Source organism: Jaculus jaculus, chromosome 12 (assembly GCF_020740685.1).
Source record: "Jaculus jaculus isolate mJacJac1 chromosome 12, mJacJac1.mat.Y.cur, whole genome shotgun sequence".
Taxonomy (NCBI): Eukaryota; Metazoa; Chordata; class Mammalia; order Rodentia; family Dipodidae; genus Jaculus; species Jaculus jaculus.
The window spans coordinates 67,478,675-67,496,305 of NC_059113.1; the positions used below are offsets into that span (position 1 = coordinate 67,478,675).

The 17,631-nt window shown below is 39.9% G+C and overlaps 1 protein-coding gene across 3 annotated transcripts in view; it reads right to left on the reverse strand.

Moving 5' to 3' along the window:
• The window catches only part of Trpc3 (transient receptor potential cation channel subfamily C member 3), a 72,817-nt gene that overhangs the window by 11,381 nt on the left and 43,805 nt on the right, over positions 1 to 17,631 (reverse strand). For 2 of the 3 annotated variants that reach the window (XM_045131159.1, XR_006632915.1), the window contains exons 4-8: positions 15,953 to 16,169; positions 14,481 to 14,714; positions 11,111 to 11,375; positions 4,641 to 4,836; positions 1,980 to 2,189 (exon numbers count right to left, since the gene is read on the reverse strand). In XM_045131159.1, the coding sequence (XP_044987094.1) occupies positions 1,980 to 2,189; positions 4,641 to 4,836; positions 11,111 to 11,375; positions 14,481 to 14,714; positions 15,953 to 16,169 (1,122 nt within the window). The remainder of the gene's footprint in view (positions 1 to 1,979; positions 2,190 to 4,640; positions 4,837 to 11,110; positions 11,376 to 14,480; positions 14,715 to 15,952; positions 16,170 to 17,631) is intronic. The other variant, XM_045131158.1, reaches the window with a different exon arrangement.

Here is a 17,631-nt window from a genome sequence, read left to right on the forward strand (position 1 = left end):
TAAAAAATTAATAAAGTCTCAATAGAAAGTACTCTCAATAGCACAGGAGCTGTCCACGATGATAAGTAGAGACTGGGTCCTCTTAGGGGTCAGCTACTAAACTTTACCAGTTGACTAAAATAATGGATGTCAACAGTTCACCTGTATTGCATGTAAAAGTGGGCCATAAGGTAAAAAGTCAGCTACTGGGTAGCAACCAAAGGAATTCCCCACCAACCCTGCAGTGGGCGCTGGTTAGCTCCAGTGAGTTACTTAAGTAGCTTCAGGTACCTTATCTGTAAAATAGGAGTAATGTCACAAAATCTATAATATAGAACCCATGCCACAGTGTTGCATGGTCCAAATGCACAGCACAGCACTTTGTGAACTGTGGTAAGGGAGGACATTTGATATTTGGCAAGTATGGAACTTTATACATCTCATTTGCTCCTCACAGTAGCCCTGTGGGGTTTCCTCCCTTTCAGGTGAGGCAGTTAAAGCTCAAGAGGGGTAAGGTGGTTTCTTCTGTGTTACTTGCTAGTGAGTCAGACCTGGACCTAATACCAAGCCTGTCTTCTCACTATACTTGCAAGGTGTTAATTTTAACTGTGGCATGTGACAGCCAGTCACTGCTGTGGAGCCTAGAAGCCCAGCTCTTGTACCTGTAAGAATAAAAGAAAGACTTAAATGACCACTTTATTGTTTGATGTTGGGGAATCAAAGTGAGGACTTTGCATATACTAGGAAGCACTCTACCAGTGAACTACATCCCCAGCACAGGGTCACCTTCTTTTCCAGGGTTATTACAAACCTTGAAAACACACCTCTACCTTAAAAAATTAAGAAATTAAACTGTTTTGTTTTTCTCCAAGCTTCCATTGAGAAAAAGCATTTACCTCTGCTTAGGCAGGCCTATGTTTTACAGAAGTGGTATGGTTACCTGTGAGCCTCTAGAATATTACAGCTACAGTTCATTTTCACATTTTTTTAAAGCAGAGCCTCACTCTGTATCCCAAGCTGGCCTCAAACTCACATGTGGCTCAGGCTGGCCTTGAACTTGGGATGTTCCTGTCTAGGTCTCCCGTGAGCTGGAATTCCAGACATGAACCACTGTACTAGGCTCCACTTTCACATTGGCAGACAAACTTATATTTGAACCTCACATGTGGTATTTGTTTCCTTCCCTGTTATTTGAAATCTTCCCCAATCTTTACATGTTTTACATCGATTCTATGAATATTAACTTCATATTAATAAAATGTTATTGTGAAACTTACCATCCTTAAGATGTGACTTAACTGGGTCAGCTCAAGGGCAGTCCATTTTTACTTAGTCACATGACAATATTTCTGCTATCTGAGGATGCATTGGGCTTGTGTCAATGACATGCAACCAAAGGAAAGAAGACCCAGTAAACAGCCTCTCCAAAGATGAAGAGTGTGGTGGTATGATACATGTACCATGGGGCTGAAACTATTTAACTTCAGAATCTCAGCTGAGAAGCAGGGATACACGTGTGCACATACACACACACACAGAGCAGTTTTTTTTGTTGTTGTTGTTGTTTGTTTGTTTTTGAGGTAAGATCTCACTCTGGCCCTGGCTGACCTGGAATTCACTATGTAGTCTCAGGGTGGCCTCAAACCCACAGCGATCCTCCTACCTCTGCCTCCCAAATGCTGGGATTAAAGGCGTGTACCACCAAGCCTGGCTACACAGAGCAGTTTTTGATGGTGATCTTTTTGTTTAACAAGTTAAAGAAGCTTTTTGTCTGCTTGTTTCCATCATGGCAGTTCACACAAAGTGCTGACCCACAGCAGGGCATAGACTAAGTGACTTTTGGAAAGATTACAGAAACAGTAAGCATTAGTCTATGGAAGACCATGGAGTGGACAGTTACTGCCATCATCTTCTAAGTTCACTTATGGATATTATTGAATGAACATCAAAAGCCAAGAAGAAAGAGACAAAACACTTATTTTGAGGTTTTCAATACCTACCCTGGACTTTGAGTTACCCATTCCCATTTCCAGATCTTTCTGCAGCCTTCTCCTTCTGCATTTGGAAAAATTCATGATTCGCATGATGAGATACACAAATGATTTTGGACTAGGAACCAGGCTGAAGGGTGGAGGCAATGTTTTCCCATCATCAAAATAGGATAACCAAAGTTTTGAACGTGCAAACTTCCATTCTACATCACTGTCATCCTACCAAAAATACATCCATTTATAAATTAGTTACCAAATTTTAAATATTCTAGTAACTGATACAAGTTTTTAAAGCCTGTGTGTGTGGGTGATGTGCATGTGTGTATTGTGCACATGTGTGTGCAGGTGCATGTGCACATGTGCTCATGCAGAGGCCAGAAGCTGATCGTTGGGTATCTTACTCTATCACTTTCTACCTTACTTATTGAGACAGGTTCTCTCATATGGACCCAGACCTCACTAGTCGACCTAGCACTCTTGCCTCAGGGATCCCCTGTTTCTGCCCCCAAAGTGCTGGGACGACAGATAGACATTTACATGAGTGCTAGAGATCTGAACTCTAATCCACATGCATTTTTATCTACTGCATCATCTCCTGAGTGCCCTTGATGTAAGTTCTTACAATGAATGCCTTAAAAAATTGTATTTATTTATTTGAGAGAGGGAGTGAAAGAGAGAGGCAGAGAGAAAAATTATGGGTATGCCAGGGCCTCTAACCATTGCAAACAAACTCCAGATGCATGTGCCATCTTGTGCATCTGGCTTTATGTGGGTATTGGGGAATGGAACTAGGGTCCTTAGACTTTGCACCACTGAGTCATCTCTCCAATACTGAATATCTTCTTAAAATAAGTAACTTATACATATTTTTAAACTTATATACTTATATTTATTACACAAAATCCCTACACGTCTATATACTTTTATATAATACATTTAATACTTTATGATAAGAATATCAATTGCTACCTGGTGTAGTGGTACATGCCTTTAATTCTTGGGAGGCAGAAGTAAGAGAATTGCCAAGAATTTGAGATCAGCCTAGAATTACAGAAGTGAATTCCAGGTCAGCCTGGGCTAGAGTGAGACCCCACCTCAAAAAAAAAAATTAATTGCAACCTATAAACCCACCTCTATCATTTTTTTTTATGTTCAACATTAGCTCTCACTCCCTACAGTCCTCTCTCTTCTGCTAGACCCATCTAAACCAGGTTGTTGATACTGGGTTGGTATTCAAAAGACAAAAGACAGCCTGGGCTGGAGAGATCAGCTTAGCAGTTAAGCGCTTGCCTGTGAAATCTAAGGACCGCAGCTCGAGGCTCGATTCTCCAGGATCCACATTAGTCAGATGCACAGGTGGCGCATGCGTCTGGAGTTCGTTTGCAGTGGCTGGAAGCCCTGGCGCACCCATTCATTCTCTCTCTCTCTCTCCCTCGTTCTGTCTCTGTCATTCTCAAATAAATAAATAAAAATGAACAAAAATAAAAAATAAAAAAAGACAGCTTGGTATTTAGACCTTTTTTTTTTTTTTGCTTAGTTCATTTTGTTATTTTTTCCTAATATTTTATTTATTTATTTGCAAGCAAAGGGATACAAACACACAGAGATAGAGAGAAAGAGACGGAATGGGCGAACCAGGGCCTCTAGCCACTGCAAACAAACTCCAGATGTATATGCCACCTTGTGCAGCCTCAACAGTTGAGCAATCTCTCCAGCCTTTGTTACTTTTTTCAAAGAGAATTTCATACTCTTCATACTGTAGCCTAGCATGGTCTGGAAAACACTAGGGGTTCAACTTGTGCTGATCCTTCTGCCTCTCAAATTCTGAGATTACAGGTATGTGCCACTATGTCCAGCTTGATCATTTGTATTTTCAAGTGTGTGTCTTCAAGTGTCAGATATATTTCCAAGTGGCCTGGACTAGACTTCCATATCCCTTTATCCTTAGTACTCCCCATGGGTACAACTATCCTCACTGATGGGGGGTAGGGAGTGACAACATAGTAGAAGTGCTAGCACAGCAGGGTGGCAAGAGGCTGGAGACATGGAATGATGACATAGGTAGAAGATACTATCAGAATAGGATGACAAGGGGGCTGGAGAGACGGCTCAGTAGGTAACATGCTTGCCTCACAAGTATGAAACCCTGAGCTTAATTCCCGATACCCACAAAGAAATGCTAGGCATGGTGTGCAACCCCAACTCTAGGGACATGAATAAAGGCAGGTTCTTGGTGTCACTAGCCAGCCAGTCTTCCTTAAATGGTGACCTCCAGGTCAATGAGAGGCCTTTTCTCAACAAGTGGATGGTGGGGCTAGAGAGATGGCTTATCAGTTGCCTGTGAGGTCTAAAGACCCTAGTTCGATGCTCAATTCCCAGGACCCATGTAAGCCATGTGCACAAGGTGGCATATGCATCTGAAGGCCCTGGTGCACCCATTCTCTCTCTCTCTCTTTCTCTATCTGTTGCTCTCAAGTAAATAAATAAATAAAAGTAAACAAAAAAAATCTTTAAAAAAAAAGGTGGATGGTCACTGACGATGACACCCAAGGTTGTCTTCTGGTGTTCATACATATATGTACCCATACACATAGATACATGCACACACATATACATACACATAAAAATAGGGTGTCAATGAGAGAGTCAGTGAACAGAAAACAAACTTACCTCAATTTCTTGATATGAGCTATTAATCATAGCAATTAGCATGTTGAGTAAAACCACCACCATAGTTACATTGTATATTCCATAAAGAACATATCCAATATTCTCTATGAATTTGTGATCATATTTGAGCACAACAGAAGTCACTTCAGACAAACCAAATATTGACCAAAACAAAGTTTTGAAGCTTTCTTCTACACTGTTGAGAAATAAAACACACAAGTAATGAACAGTTTCCAGTATTAAAAAGCCAAAGCAGAAAACAAGCCAGAATCCAATACTACCAGAGGGCTGGGAGCTTGGTTTGGTGACTAAAAGCATTGTGCAATCCTGTCTATAAGTCTGGATCCCCAAAACTCTCATAAAGCTGGATGCAAGTAGCAAATGGATCTGTAATCCCAATGTGTCCATGGCAAGGGGAAACAGTCAGAAGAACCCGATGCTCACAGGCCAGCTAGTCTAATGTTCATTATAGTGACAACAACAAACCATGTCTCAAACAAGTGGAGGACAGACACCAAGTTTGTCTCTGATGTCTATGTGCATACTATAGCATGTATGTGCCCATACATATACACACAACCAAAAAACTGCCATCCTCATAAACTCCTTGTAACTGATCAAAATTCTAAGAGTATAATTATTTTGCTGTATTAATTTTTTAATTTTAGATTTCTGGAAAAACTTTTATTTATTTGCATGCATGTGTGCATTGCTGGGATTCCATGTACATGCCACCATGCCCATGCCCAGCTTATGCGTAGCTTTGCAGTAACTGGTGCCAATGACTAGTTTTTTCTGAAATTACAATTAAATAAAAATTCACAGCCGGGCATGGTGGCACACGCCTTTAATCCCAGCACTCGGGAGGCACAGGTAGGAGGATCACTGTGAGTTGGAGGCCACCCTGAGTCTACATAGTGAATTCCAGGTCAGCCTGAGCTAGAGTGAGACCCTACCTCAAAAAATAAAAATAAAAACAAAAAATAAAATAAATAAATAAATAAATAAATAAATAAATTCACTCAGTTGGAGAAAGCCAAAGTCATGTCACAATAGCTATGTCTTTGTCTTAGAAAGAATGAAGATTTATTTAAAAAAATATTTTTACTGTGGAAATCAGTGTGGAGGTTCCTAAAACAGCTAAAGATTGATCTACCATATGACCCAGCTATAGCACTCCTAGGCATATATCCAAAGGAATCATCTCCTTTCCTTAGAAGTACGTGCTCAACCATGTTTATTGCTGCTCAATTTATAATAGCTGGGAAATGGAACCGGCCTAGATGTCCCTCAACTGATGAGTGGATAATGAAGATGTGGCACATTTATACAATGGAGTTCTACTCAGCGGTAAAGAAAACTGAAGTTATGAAATTTGCAGAAAAATGGATGGATCTGGAAAGGATTATACTAAGTGAGGTAACCCAGGCCCAGAAAGCCAAGCACCACATGTTCTCTCTCATATGTGGATCCTAGTGGCTTCTGCGTGAGAAGGAAAATACTCACTAGCAGAGGCCAGTAAGTTAAAAAGGAGATATAAAGGGAAGAGAAAGGAAGGGAGGAGGGTAGGTAATAGGTTGGTAATTGTATATATGTAAGTACAATGATTGAGATGGGGAGGTAATATGATGGAGAATGGAATTTCAAAGGGGAAAGTGTGTGGGGGGGAGGGAGGGTATTACCATGGGATATTTTTTTGTAATCATGGAAAATGTTAATAAAAATTTAAAAAAAGAAAAAAAATTAAAACAAACAAAGCCCCCCCCCAAATATTTTTACTTATTTATTTGCCAGCAGAGAAAGGAAGAAGAGTATAGGTTTGCCAGGGCCTCTTGCCATCGCAAATGAACTCCAGATGCATGTGCCACTTTGTATAGCTGGCTTTATGTGGGTTCTGGGGAAAGCAAATCCAGGTCAAGCAGGCTTTGTAAGCAAGTGCCTATACTACTGCTGACCCATCTCTCCAGCCCAAAGAATGAAGATTTAAGAGTCTGATCTTATAGGTGGGCTAGGAATTTCAAATCAGATTTTCTGGACTAGAACAGAAAAAGGATGTGCCAGCATGTTATTTGCATCATGATTCATAATGAAAAAGTTTTCATTTGGGATAAAAACAACCTTAATATCCAAGGAACAAACAAAATAGTTCTGGTACATCCATCCAGACAACAGAATGTTGTACAACCACTGGGGAAAGCAAAATCAATCTTTCTGTGCTTATAATATTGGTGTGCCCATTCTTTCTCTCTCTGCTCTTTCTCTCAAATAAAAATCAAATATTAAAAAATATATATTAAAATGAAATTAGAGCTATGTTAGATGAAGAAATAATATGTAACAAGTGTGAACTATTTCATTATTGAAGAAAAAAGAAGGGCATACCAATACTTATATTCTTCTTGAGCAAAAATAATCCTTGAAAGCCAGGCATGGTGGTGCATGCCTTTAATCCCAGCACTCGGGAGGCAGAGGTATGAGGATCATTGAGGGTTCAAGGCCTCCCTGAGACTACACAGTGAATTCCAGGTCAGCCTGGACTAGAGTGAAACCCTACTTTGAACCCCCCCTGAAAAAAGATAATAATAATCTTGAAGTATTTGAAAGAGACCATGAGAACTACAGAAACAGACTGAGGATCAGGTTTGAGGGCAAGGCTGTTCACTACAGACATCTTCCTGTTGAATGTTTTGTGACAAGAGCAGCCACCCCTTGTTATCTATGGGGGATTGGCTCCAGGAGTCCCAAGGGAATCAAAATGTGTGGAAACTTAAGAAAGTACCTTAGATGACATAGTGTAGTATTCACAAACCACCAGTACATAGCTTCCTGTGTTATCTAAACCATCACCTGGTTACTTATAATACCAGATACAATGGAAATGCTGTGAAAATAGTTGTTATGCTTTATTATTTAGCGACAAATGGTGAGAAACAGTGCATGTTCGGTACAGACACAAGTTGTTTACTTTAATATGTGTGTCCATGTTTGTAAATGTGTGGAGGCGTGGAGACCAGAGGACAACCTTGGATGTTGTTTCTCAAGAATGCCACCTACTTTTTAGAGATAGTGTCTCTCGTTATCCTGAAGCTTACCAATTAGATGAGATTAGTTGGCCAATTAGTCTGAGATCTTCTTGTTTTTCCCCACCCCAGCACTGTGATTAGAAGCACTTTCCATTATACTTAGCATTTTTACATAGTTTCTGTGGATTGAACTCAGGTCCTCATGCATGTGAGGCAAACGCTTTATTAAGCTGTCTTCCTCAGCCCCCACAATTTTTTACAGAATATTTCTGATGTGTGGTTGACTGATTCTGCAAATGTAGTATGCACAGATCCTGAGGGCCCAATTCCTGTCTCCCTAGAAATCTTGCTTAGCTGAGAGAGAAGAGGAGGCTACAGAGTGAAAGGTTCCTTAATTTATAAAATCTGCTCTCCACTCTTTCCATTATAATGAGTATGCAGGCCCTTGCCAGTCTAATTGACTGCATTTGTTCCTCACATGATTTTGATCAATATGTCTTTGGCTGGTTCTATCATATGATTAATCAAGAGGTAATTGCTGATCTGTGAACTGGATAAAGAATCTTTAAACATAAACTGGGTGCAGTAGCCCATGCCTTTAATCCCAGCACTCAGGAGGCAGAGGTAGGAGGATCACCATGAGTTCGAGGCCACCCTGAGACTACACAGTGAATTCCAGGTCAGCCTAGGCTAGAGCAAAATCCTACCTCAGGTGTGTGTGGGGGGAATCTTTAAACAGATTTATTTTTTAAAGAAAATAACATACATTGGTGCTGGAAAGGTGACTTAGTGGTTAAGGCATTTGGCTACAAAGCTAAATGACCTAGGTTTGATTCCCTAGTACCCAAGTAAAGGCAGATGCACAAAGTGGCATGTGCATTTGATGTTTGTTTGTTTGCAGTGGCTAGAGACTCTGGTGCACTCATACTCTGCTTGCAAATAAATAAACTAAAAAAAAATAATTTTACAACAAATTCTATTCATTCACTCAACAAATATTGATTTATTTGCATCTATGTCAGCATCTACTATATCCTAGAAATTTTGCTACACTCTGAGGATAGAAAATTGAGTAGAAATGATTCTATTTCTATAGAGTTATCCTGTCACGAAGCATTCCTGTGTGACATGAAAGCACAGATGCTGACAGGAGGCTAGGAAAATCCCTAGTTTCGGTTTCTGAGTTTATTCAACCACATTACAGCATAGTTCTACTCCTTTCTTTTGCTCCTTTGCAATAATCCTGCCCCAGAATATCTCCTTTCCTGGGTTACGTGGAGGGAATGTGTGGGGAAAATGGGATATTAAAATGGAGAGGATACTGCAATTCTGAGCTCCTACTGTGGAAAAGAGGCTTTATATAACCAGTCTTACATAATTCTCACCACATTTATATTTAAAACCTATCATGCTTATTTTAAAGATAAGGAAAATGACACTGAGGAATGTCCAGTAATTTAAACAAAGGGCACTGTTAGAAAATAGCAGATATGGCATTAAATTCCTGGTCTGTTAGATTTTCTAGCCCACATTCTTTCCACTACACCACATGGCCTTGCCCATACTACCCTCCAAGGAGTGGGGGAAAGAAAATGTAATGTATGTGCACCAAATGGAGTCAAACAGATTTTTTGAAATTTACAATAAAGAGTGTCTGGGAGCTGGGGAGATGTTCAGTTGTTTAAGGCATTTGTCATGCAAATGTGAAGACCCAAGCTCAGATCCCCAGAACCCATGTAAATGCTAGGCATGGTGGTACATGTCTGTGATGCCAGCATTGGGGAGGTGAAGACAAGCAGGTCCCCAAGGCAAAGTGGCCAAGTAGACTAGCTGACTCAGTGAGCTCTGTCTCAATAAAAAAAGTGAAGCATGATAGAGAGAGACACCCAATGTCAACCTCTGGCCTCCACACACATGCAGCCACATGCATACAGCACATTCACATACATGTACAAAAAAATAAAATAAATAAAGTGGGGCTGGAGAGATTGCTCAGTGGTTAAAGCACTTTCCTGTAATGCCCAAGGACCAGAATCTGATTCCTCAGTACCCACAAAAAGCCAGATGCACAAGGCAGTGCATGTGTCTGTAGCTCATTTGCAGTGGCTAGAGGTCCTGGTATGCCCATTCTCTCTCCCTCTCTCTCTTTCTCTCCCTCACAGCCTCTCAAATATATAAATAAAATAAAGTGAGTAGCAGGTCTCTTTCATTTTTAAGAGTTATTTAAAAATTAATTCAGAACCAGTTAGATGTTTTCAAGGGCTTGATATTATACTTTAGTCTAACGGGAACTTATTGAATATGTGTTGGCTTCCAATTGTAGCATTACAGGGAACAAAGGGAAAGGTGGTTTATGATATTCCTGCCTGTTATGACTGAGACACAAAGGGCTGATTTCATCTCCATGACAACCATGACACTCATTGGTGAAAAAGAATCTCACTGTTAGGGGTATATTTCCATGCTGGGGGAATATGGCAAAGATAAAAACTATCGGAGGTTAATCAAGGAAAACATCAGGGAGGAGGTGAATCTTCAAGGCAGAAGTCAGCATAACCAAGAGATGAAACTAGTATTCTCTTTTAGAGGGGCTGTGAAACACTTAGCTATCCTTTTATCTTACCCCACTCCTTGCAGTGATTAATAATAAAGACCCTAAAATAGAAGGTGATGCTTCATTTTTAATATGTAGCACTGAGATAAAATGATGAGACTAAATGTTCTACATAATGTAAGAGACATCTAGATTTAGACATCTGTTGTGCCATTCTGTAAAACAGCCCATTTTGTATGGAATTTTTCTAGATTCTGCAGTGAATTCTTACTGAACTAAAAATTGATCCATGGAGCTATACCTGCAAACACTGTTTCTATAGGTTTATTTTTCTGCTCTTGAAAACACCTTTATTAGAACAACTGAATTTTCCCTTTGCTTCATATAGTCTTACCATAATTTCTTAAAAACATTATTTATTTATTTATTTGACAGACACAGAGAGAGGTTGAATGGATATGGGTATACTAGGGCCTTTTGCTACTCAAACAACTCCAGATGCATATACCATCTTTCATGTTTGACTTTACATAGGTGCTGGGGAATTGAACACAGGCTTTTAGTGCCTTTGACCTCTGAGCCATCTCTGCAGCCCAACTTGTTATAAGTTTTAAACATGTTCTTATTTATTTGCATGTAGACAGACAGAGAAAGAAAGAAAGAAAGAAAGGAAGGAAGGAAGGAAGGGGGGAAGGGAAAAAATGGGCACACCAGGGCCTGTTGCTACTGCAAATGAACCCCAGATTCATGTGCATCTGGCTTTATGTGGGCACTGGAAAATTGAACCTGAGCCAGCAGGTTTTATAAGCAAGCATCTTTAACCACTGATCCATCTCCCCAGCCCCTAGACTTGTTATTATTCTTTATATAATTTTAGTAAGATTCTTACTTACGTAGTAAAAGCAGGATTTACTTTGGCCCCAAGGTAGTAAGAATAAAGTATGAACATGCCAATCATAAAGGCCAGAAACACCATAATAAAGAGAACCATAAACTTGAATATGTCCTTCACAGTCCTTCCAAGAGAGATCTGCAAGGGGCCAAAGCTTTCATTTGCAGGAAGGATGTATGCGATCCGTGAGAAGCTGAGCACCACAGCTATAGCATAGAGGCCTTCAGATATGATCTGAGGATCGGAAGGGAGCCATTTATCTCTAGCTAGAAAAGGTGAGAAAGAGATTAAAAAATGGAGTTTCCTAATTATTACTAACTATGCAAAGTAAATACTTTAAGTAGGGTCTATCAAGTAAGTAGTGGTTCTTATCTCAATTGGAACTACTCTAGATTAAAAAAATACTTAATCTTATTTATTTATTAGAAAGCAAGAAAGAGGCAGAGAAAGAAGGGGGGGGAGGAGAGCGAGGGAGAGAATGGGCGTACCAGGGCTTAAAGCCACTGCAAATGAACTCCAGATGCATGTGCCACCTTGTGCATCTGCCTTATGTGGGTCTGGGGAATTGAACCTGGGCTCTTAGGCTTTGTAGACAAGTGCCTGAACTGCTAAGCCATCTCTCTAGCCCTGGAACTACTCTAGATCTAGAACTGCTCAGATACTTTTCTTTTCTTTTCTTTTTTTTTTTTTAAGGTAGGGTCTCACTCCAGCCCAGCTTGACCTGTAATTTGCTATGTAGTTTCAGGCTGGCCTCAAACTCACAATGATCCTTCTACCTCAAACTCCCTAGTGCTGGGATTAAAGGTGTGTGCCACTACTCCTGGCTTGTTTTTTTAAATATTTAACAGTAAACGTCTGTATGACTTTCAATGGATGAAACACTATTATCACAATACTAAAATGGCTTTACATGATGTAGGAAGAAAATAAGATGCCAAAAAATAGAGATTAGGATGCTTCATGGACACAGGGTGTCTAGGATTATGAACAATGGATTAATATCCACTGTCCCTTAGTCATTAGCCTTATTGGTTGGTTATTTTCTTTCTGTAGGTAAAGCTAGACTAAAACTTCATTTCCTTGTTTGCAAATAAATCTATCTAACAATTAATGCAGATAAAGTGTCAAGCAGCAAGGAAGAAGAATGCCACTGAGTCACAATGGTGCTGGCAACATTAGAGCTGGGCTGCATAACTTACCCCTAAAGAATAAAATGCCAGGCAGGGCATGGTGGCACATGCCTTTAGTTCCAGCACCCAGAAAGCTTAGGTAGGAAGATCATTGAGCTGGAGGCTAACCTGGCCTACACAGTGAGTTCCAGATCAGCTTGAGTTAGAATGAGACCCTGCCTCAAAAAACAAAACAAAACAAAACAAAAAACCCAAACAACAATAAAAAGAAAGAAATGAAAGAATAGGATAGGATGAATAGAACAGAACAGAACAGAACAGAACAGAACAGAACAGAACAGAACAGAACAGAACAGAATAGAATAGAATAGAATAGAATAGAATAGAATAGAATAGAATAGAATGCCAGGAAGTTGAACATGTTGGATATAGGTTGGGAGTGGGGTCCCTTAGCAGCCTTTCAAAGTTTCTTCTAAATATGACAGGTCAGTGAAACACTATGTAATTAACTTCAATGCAAACTGGCCTATTTCCAAAATGGACCACTGTAAATATTTGCAAGAACGAACTTAACATTTGCTGAGAGTTTACTGTATGTCAGACACTGTATTTAATGACCCTGTAGAGTCAATGTCATCTTCTTTGTATAAAAGAAAAAATTAAGACTTAGAAAAGTTAAAAACTTAATTAAAATCATAAATCTGGGAAGCAGAAAAGCCTGTGTTCAAAAATTTCCCTTCAGCCAAAGTCACTAAATACATAGGAATAAATTTAAATGCATAGGTTATGGGAATAGTCAAGATTATATGTCACAGAAAAACATTCCTTAATTACAAGGGGTGACCAACAGCTCCATTTAAATTCTTGCTTAACAATAACAGATATTATGCTTAAAATTTTGTGCATTGTAAAATTATATATTCTGGAGTGTGAGTCCAGCCTTCCTTAGAAATGTTAACATTTGTTGGACTCCTCAAAACCTTAAGCCCCAATTACACTTTGTAAGAGTCTTCTTCACAACCACAATACATCTACACTCTGCCTTACTTTCTAATCTATAAAATAGGTGTCAGACAGTCATTTAGTTAACTAATAATTATTTGTGCTATTGGGGATTGAACCTAGGGTCTAGTACATGTTAGGAAAGCACTGAGCAATATCCCAGCTATTCTTATTTTTCTACTCTGTTCTGTTCTTTTGTTTGGGACTGAATCTCACTAAGTTGCTCAGCTTGGCCTCAAGCTTACTATGTAGCCTAATCCAGCCTTGAACTGTCCTCCTCAGTGGCTGGCATTGTTATAGATCTGTCCATCATACCTGACTAATATAAAACTATATGAATTTGTTAATTGTGGCTCCTTAATACTGGATTGAGCTGCACAAGGACTGTGCCAGTGTCTTTTTGCCTGGATGCTCTTGCCACATGAAAGACCTAACATCTTCCCCAATCTTCCTGATAGGTTTCCAGAGCTTATCTCCTTATATGTACTTTAACACCACATCCTGCCTTTGCTGAATTGTTGCTCAAGGTGCCTGTATAGAGGTCCCAGTACCTTTTAGCATAACATGCCCCTAAGAATTTAGTTCTACAGAATCCAGAGCTCATTCCTTCCCCACTGACCATAAATATTCCATACATTTCTCATGCTAGACACACAGTAGTTGCCTGTGAACCTGAGGTTTGCCTTTCTACAGTTTCAGTGACTCATGGTCAGATGTGGTCTGAACATATTAAATAGCAAGATGAGAATTAACAATTCAGAGTTTTAAATAAACTGTTCAGTTTTCTGGTATCTTGATAAAATCTTGTAAGAGTTGGCTCAATCCCTCACAGGACACAAATCACCCTGTGTCCAAAGTAACCACATGGTATAGATTACCGTCCCATTAGTGACTGAGTACAGACTCTCAGGTTGACCATCTCTATATGGCAGTGTATATGCTCAAGAAACCTTGACTCACTCAATACTGTGCCCAAAGTATAAGATAAGTGATGCTGCCAATTTTATCACAGTGTATTATCATGATTATTTTTCACTAGTAAATGTTATTAATCACTCACCATGCTTAATTTGAAAATCAAACTTTATTGTAAGTATGCATTTATATATGGGGTAAAACATAGTATATGCAGATTTTGGAATACATTTCCCAGGGATGTGGAGGCAACTATGTCTTAACTGGCTTTCCTTCCAAAATGCCCTTCTTGAAATGTAAAAGGACACCAAAGCTGATACTCACCGTAGGTAAAATACTGAACCTCGGGTGGGAGGGTCACTTCAGTGAGGTCACTCTCTTGGACATAGCTGTCCACATACTGCTGAGCTTTTGTTGCCTGCAAGAAAGCCAGGAACCGGGCCGTGAAAGCAGCAATGAAGATGGAGAGCATCCCGAAGTCCAGCACATTCCACAGCTGCACAATGTATTCCCTGGGTCCTTCCTGCCAGAGCTCCTTGCACTCAGACCACATCATTCCTGTGCAATAAGCCCAGAGTGCAGGTTAGCTTTTACAGCTGAAACAGAGAAGCCAATGCTCTGTCCTCCATCAGGCCACGCAGAAAAGGTCTATCTGTGCAAACATAAGGCTCTGGCAAAGTTGAGTGGGAGAAGCCGCTTCCACTCAGGGACTGATTCACTCAACCAAGTCAGAAGTTAGAAAACATGGTTCTACATGTGGTACCCGAAATGTCACTAACTCAAACACGGAATGTGTGTAGGTAGCAGGCACAGAAAGGAAGACAGGACAAAAGCAAGGAAGCTTCAGCAATCTAAGAATGTTGCTTTATGAGATTTTTGGAGGATAGGATACGAGGGTCCCTATGAAATCAAAGTGGTTGGTTAGTTCACATCATAGTACTCAAGAAGCAAGTAAGTCCCCAAATGAGGCCCTGTGGACATCTAATAAAAGCCATTGCCAGGTTACTGTGGAATACTCACTTGCTTTCTTGCCTCATATTCACTGCCTGTAACGGAGGTGAGGAACACAATCTGGAAGAGACCCAATTCTTAAGGAGAAGGCCCTACCAACAAAGAAGCAAATCAGAAAATGCCACTTGGAGAGGACAAAAAATTCCAGCTCCTCAAACTGCCCTGACTCTGTACAGGGAAATGAAGAATTTTTCAAAGAAATGTAATGGCTCAAAGTAAGATTCACAAGACAATGACTTGTCTCAGGATGAGGCCATGAGGTGAATAAGGAAGAATTAACCAATTAATGCAGGAAAAGAAGACACCAAGGACAGGACAGAGCATGCAAGAACGACTTTGAGTTAGAAAGCAATGCACAAATTGCTTCCAACTTCCATTTCCTGGGATGGAGCAAAAGTAACTGTTTTCTCATATTACTTGATGACTGTGACATAGCAAACATTCCAAAACTGGTATTTGGAACTAAATCAATATACAGGTTCTTTAGGCACAAGTGTTTCAATTATATGATCACCATAGTGAATGCCATTTAAAAACTCATTTTTTCAGTTGTTGAAGTTAGATTTCTGAAACATGGCAAGTTTGTCATTAGGCTCATGTTAATAATAAAATGAATTTAGTATTAAGGTAAATTTTTAGCATGACCTATTATCAAATTATTCAATTATTTTGCTATTTATCTTATGATGATGATGATGTTCTTAAGAGTAAAATGCTTTTAGTAGAAAATGATGATTAGTTACTTATTTATGGATAGAAGTTAGGGTACTTAATAAAAAGCTTACCAAGAACCCAAACCATAATTAGCATTTCCGTCCATGTGAACTGGGTGGTTTTTACCCTGAAGATCTGCTTAGGGTAGTCGATGACCGTGATGTTTGGCAATGTGCTGATGCCTTCAAACCTGTCTGAGGCGTTGAACACAAGCAGGCCCAGGAAGATGATGAAGGAGGCTGCATGCGCCACAAACTTCATGAAAGGGCTTCTCAAGATCTTCCCCAGCTGAAACATGACAGATGGGGCAGGAGGTGGCAGGGAGAGGGAGAAAGAAGGAAGGAGGAGAAAAGGAGGGTGAGATTATACCTAATATGGCTTCTACTTGGGACAATCACTATGTAAAATGACAGATAGATGATATAGATAGATGGATGGATACACAGGTGAATGGATAGATGAGAGGTAACAGATGATAAATAAAAGGGGAACTGTTTCTGTTTTTGAAGAGGTTCCTCTAAAAACATTTCACAAATCTTCAAAATTTAGTTGCTAACTGTCTAGTCTGCTGTGGACTATGTAGCACTGGTTGATGCCCTTCCAGAAACCTGAGGGCTGGTGTTGGGTTTTGCTCTTTCTTTTACATGAAAGACTATACAAAGACAAAGTTTTTCAGGCCTGGAAAAAGAAACTTCAATTTGGCATGTGCAATTCTTTCTGGCTTTGTGAATGAAATGCTATGGTGTTTGTAGACTCACCTAGTGAGTACATTAAAAAACCTTTTAAATATAAAATTACTACAGTAGAAGAATATTTTAGTTCTTCTTTCAATTTTTTTGTTTTTTTTAAAGATGGATTCTTCTTTTTTTGTTGTTGTTGTTCACTTTTATTTATTTGAGAGCAACAGACAGAGAGAAAGAGGAAGAGAGAGAGAGAGAGAGAGAGAGAGAGAGAGAGAGAGAGAGAGAGAGAGAGAGAATGGGCATGTCAGGGCCTCCAGCCACCGCAAACGTACTCCAGATGCATGCACCCCTTGTGCATCTGGCTAACGTGGGTCCTGGGGAATTGAGCCTCGAACTGTGGCTCTTAGGCTTCACAGGCAAGCGCTTAGCTGCTAAGTCATCTCTCCAGCCCAGTGTTTTTATTTTTGAGATGGGGTTTCACGCTAGCCCAGGCTGACCTGGAATTCACTATGTAGTCTCAGGTGGCCTTGAACTCAAGGAAATTCTTCTACCTCTGCCTCCCAAGTGTTGGGATTAAAGGCATGTGTTACCATGCCTGGCTTTAGTTCTTCTTTCTAAATAGCCCAGAATCATTAGAACTTGTATCATGCTTTTTGAAAATATTTTATTTACTTATTTGAGAGGGAGGAAAAGGAATACACACACACACACACACACACACACACACACACACACACACACACGGAGAGAGATAGAGAGAGAGAGAGAGAGAGAGAGAGAGAGAGAGAGAAACAAATGGGTGCACCAGGGCCTCCAGCCACTGCAAACAAACTCTAGACCCATGTGCTACCTCATGCATCTGGCTTACACAGGTACTGGGGAATCAAACATGGTTCCATAGGCTTCACAGGCAAGCACCTTTTTAAAAAGGTGCTTATTACTTTAAAGTGATTATTCTAAGGTGATTTCTTGAACATTTCCTATGACACACTGTCATTCAAAATCCCATGTTCTGAGTCAATCAATCAATTAATAAAAAAAAAATAAAAACAAAACCATGTTCTGGG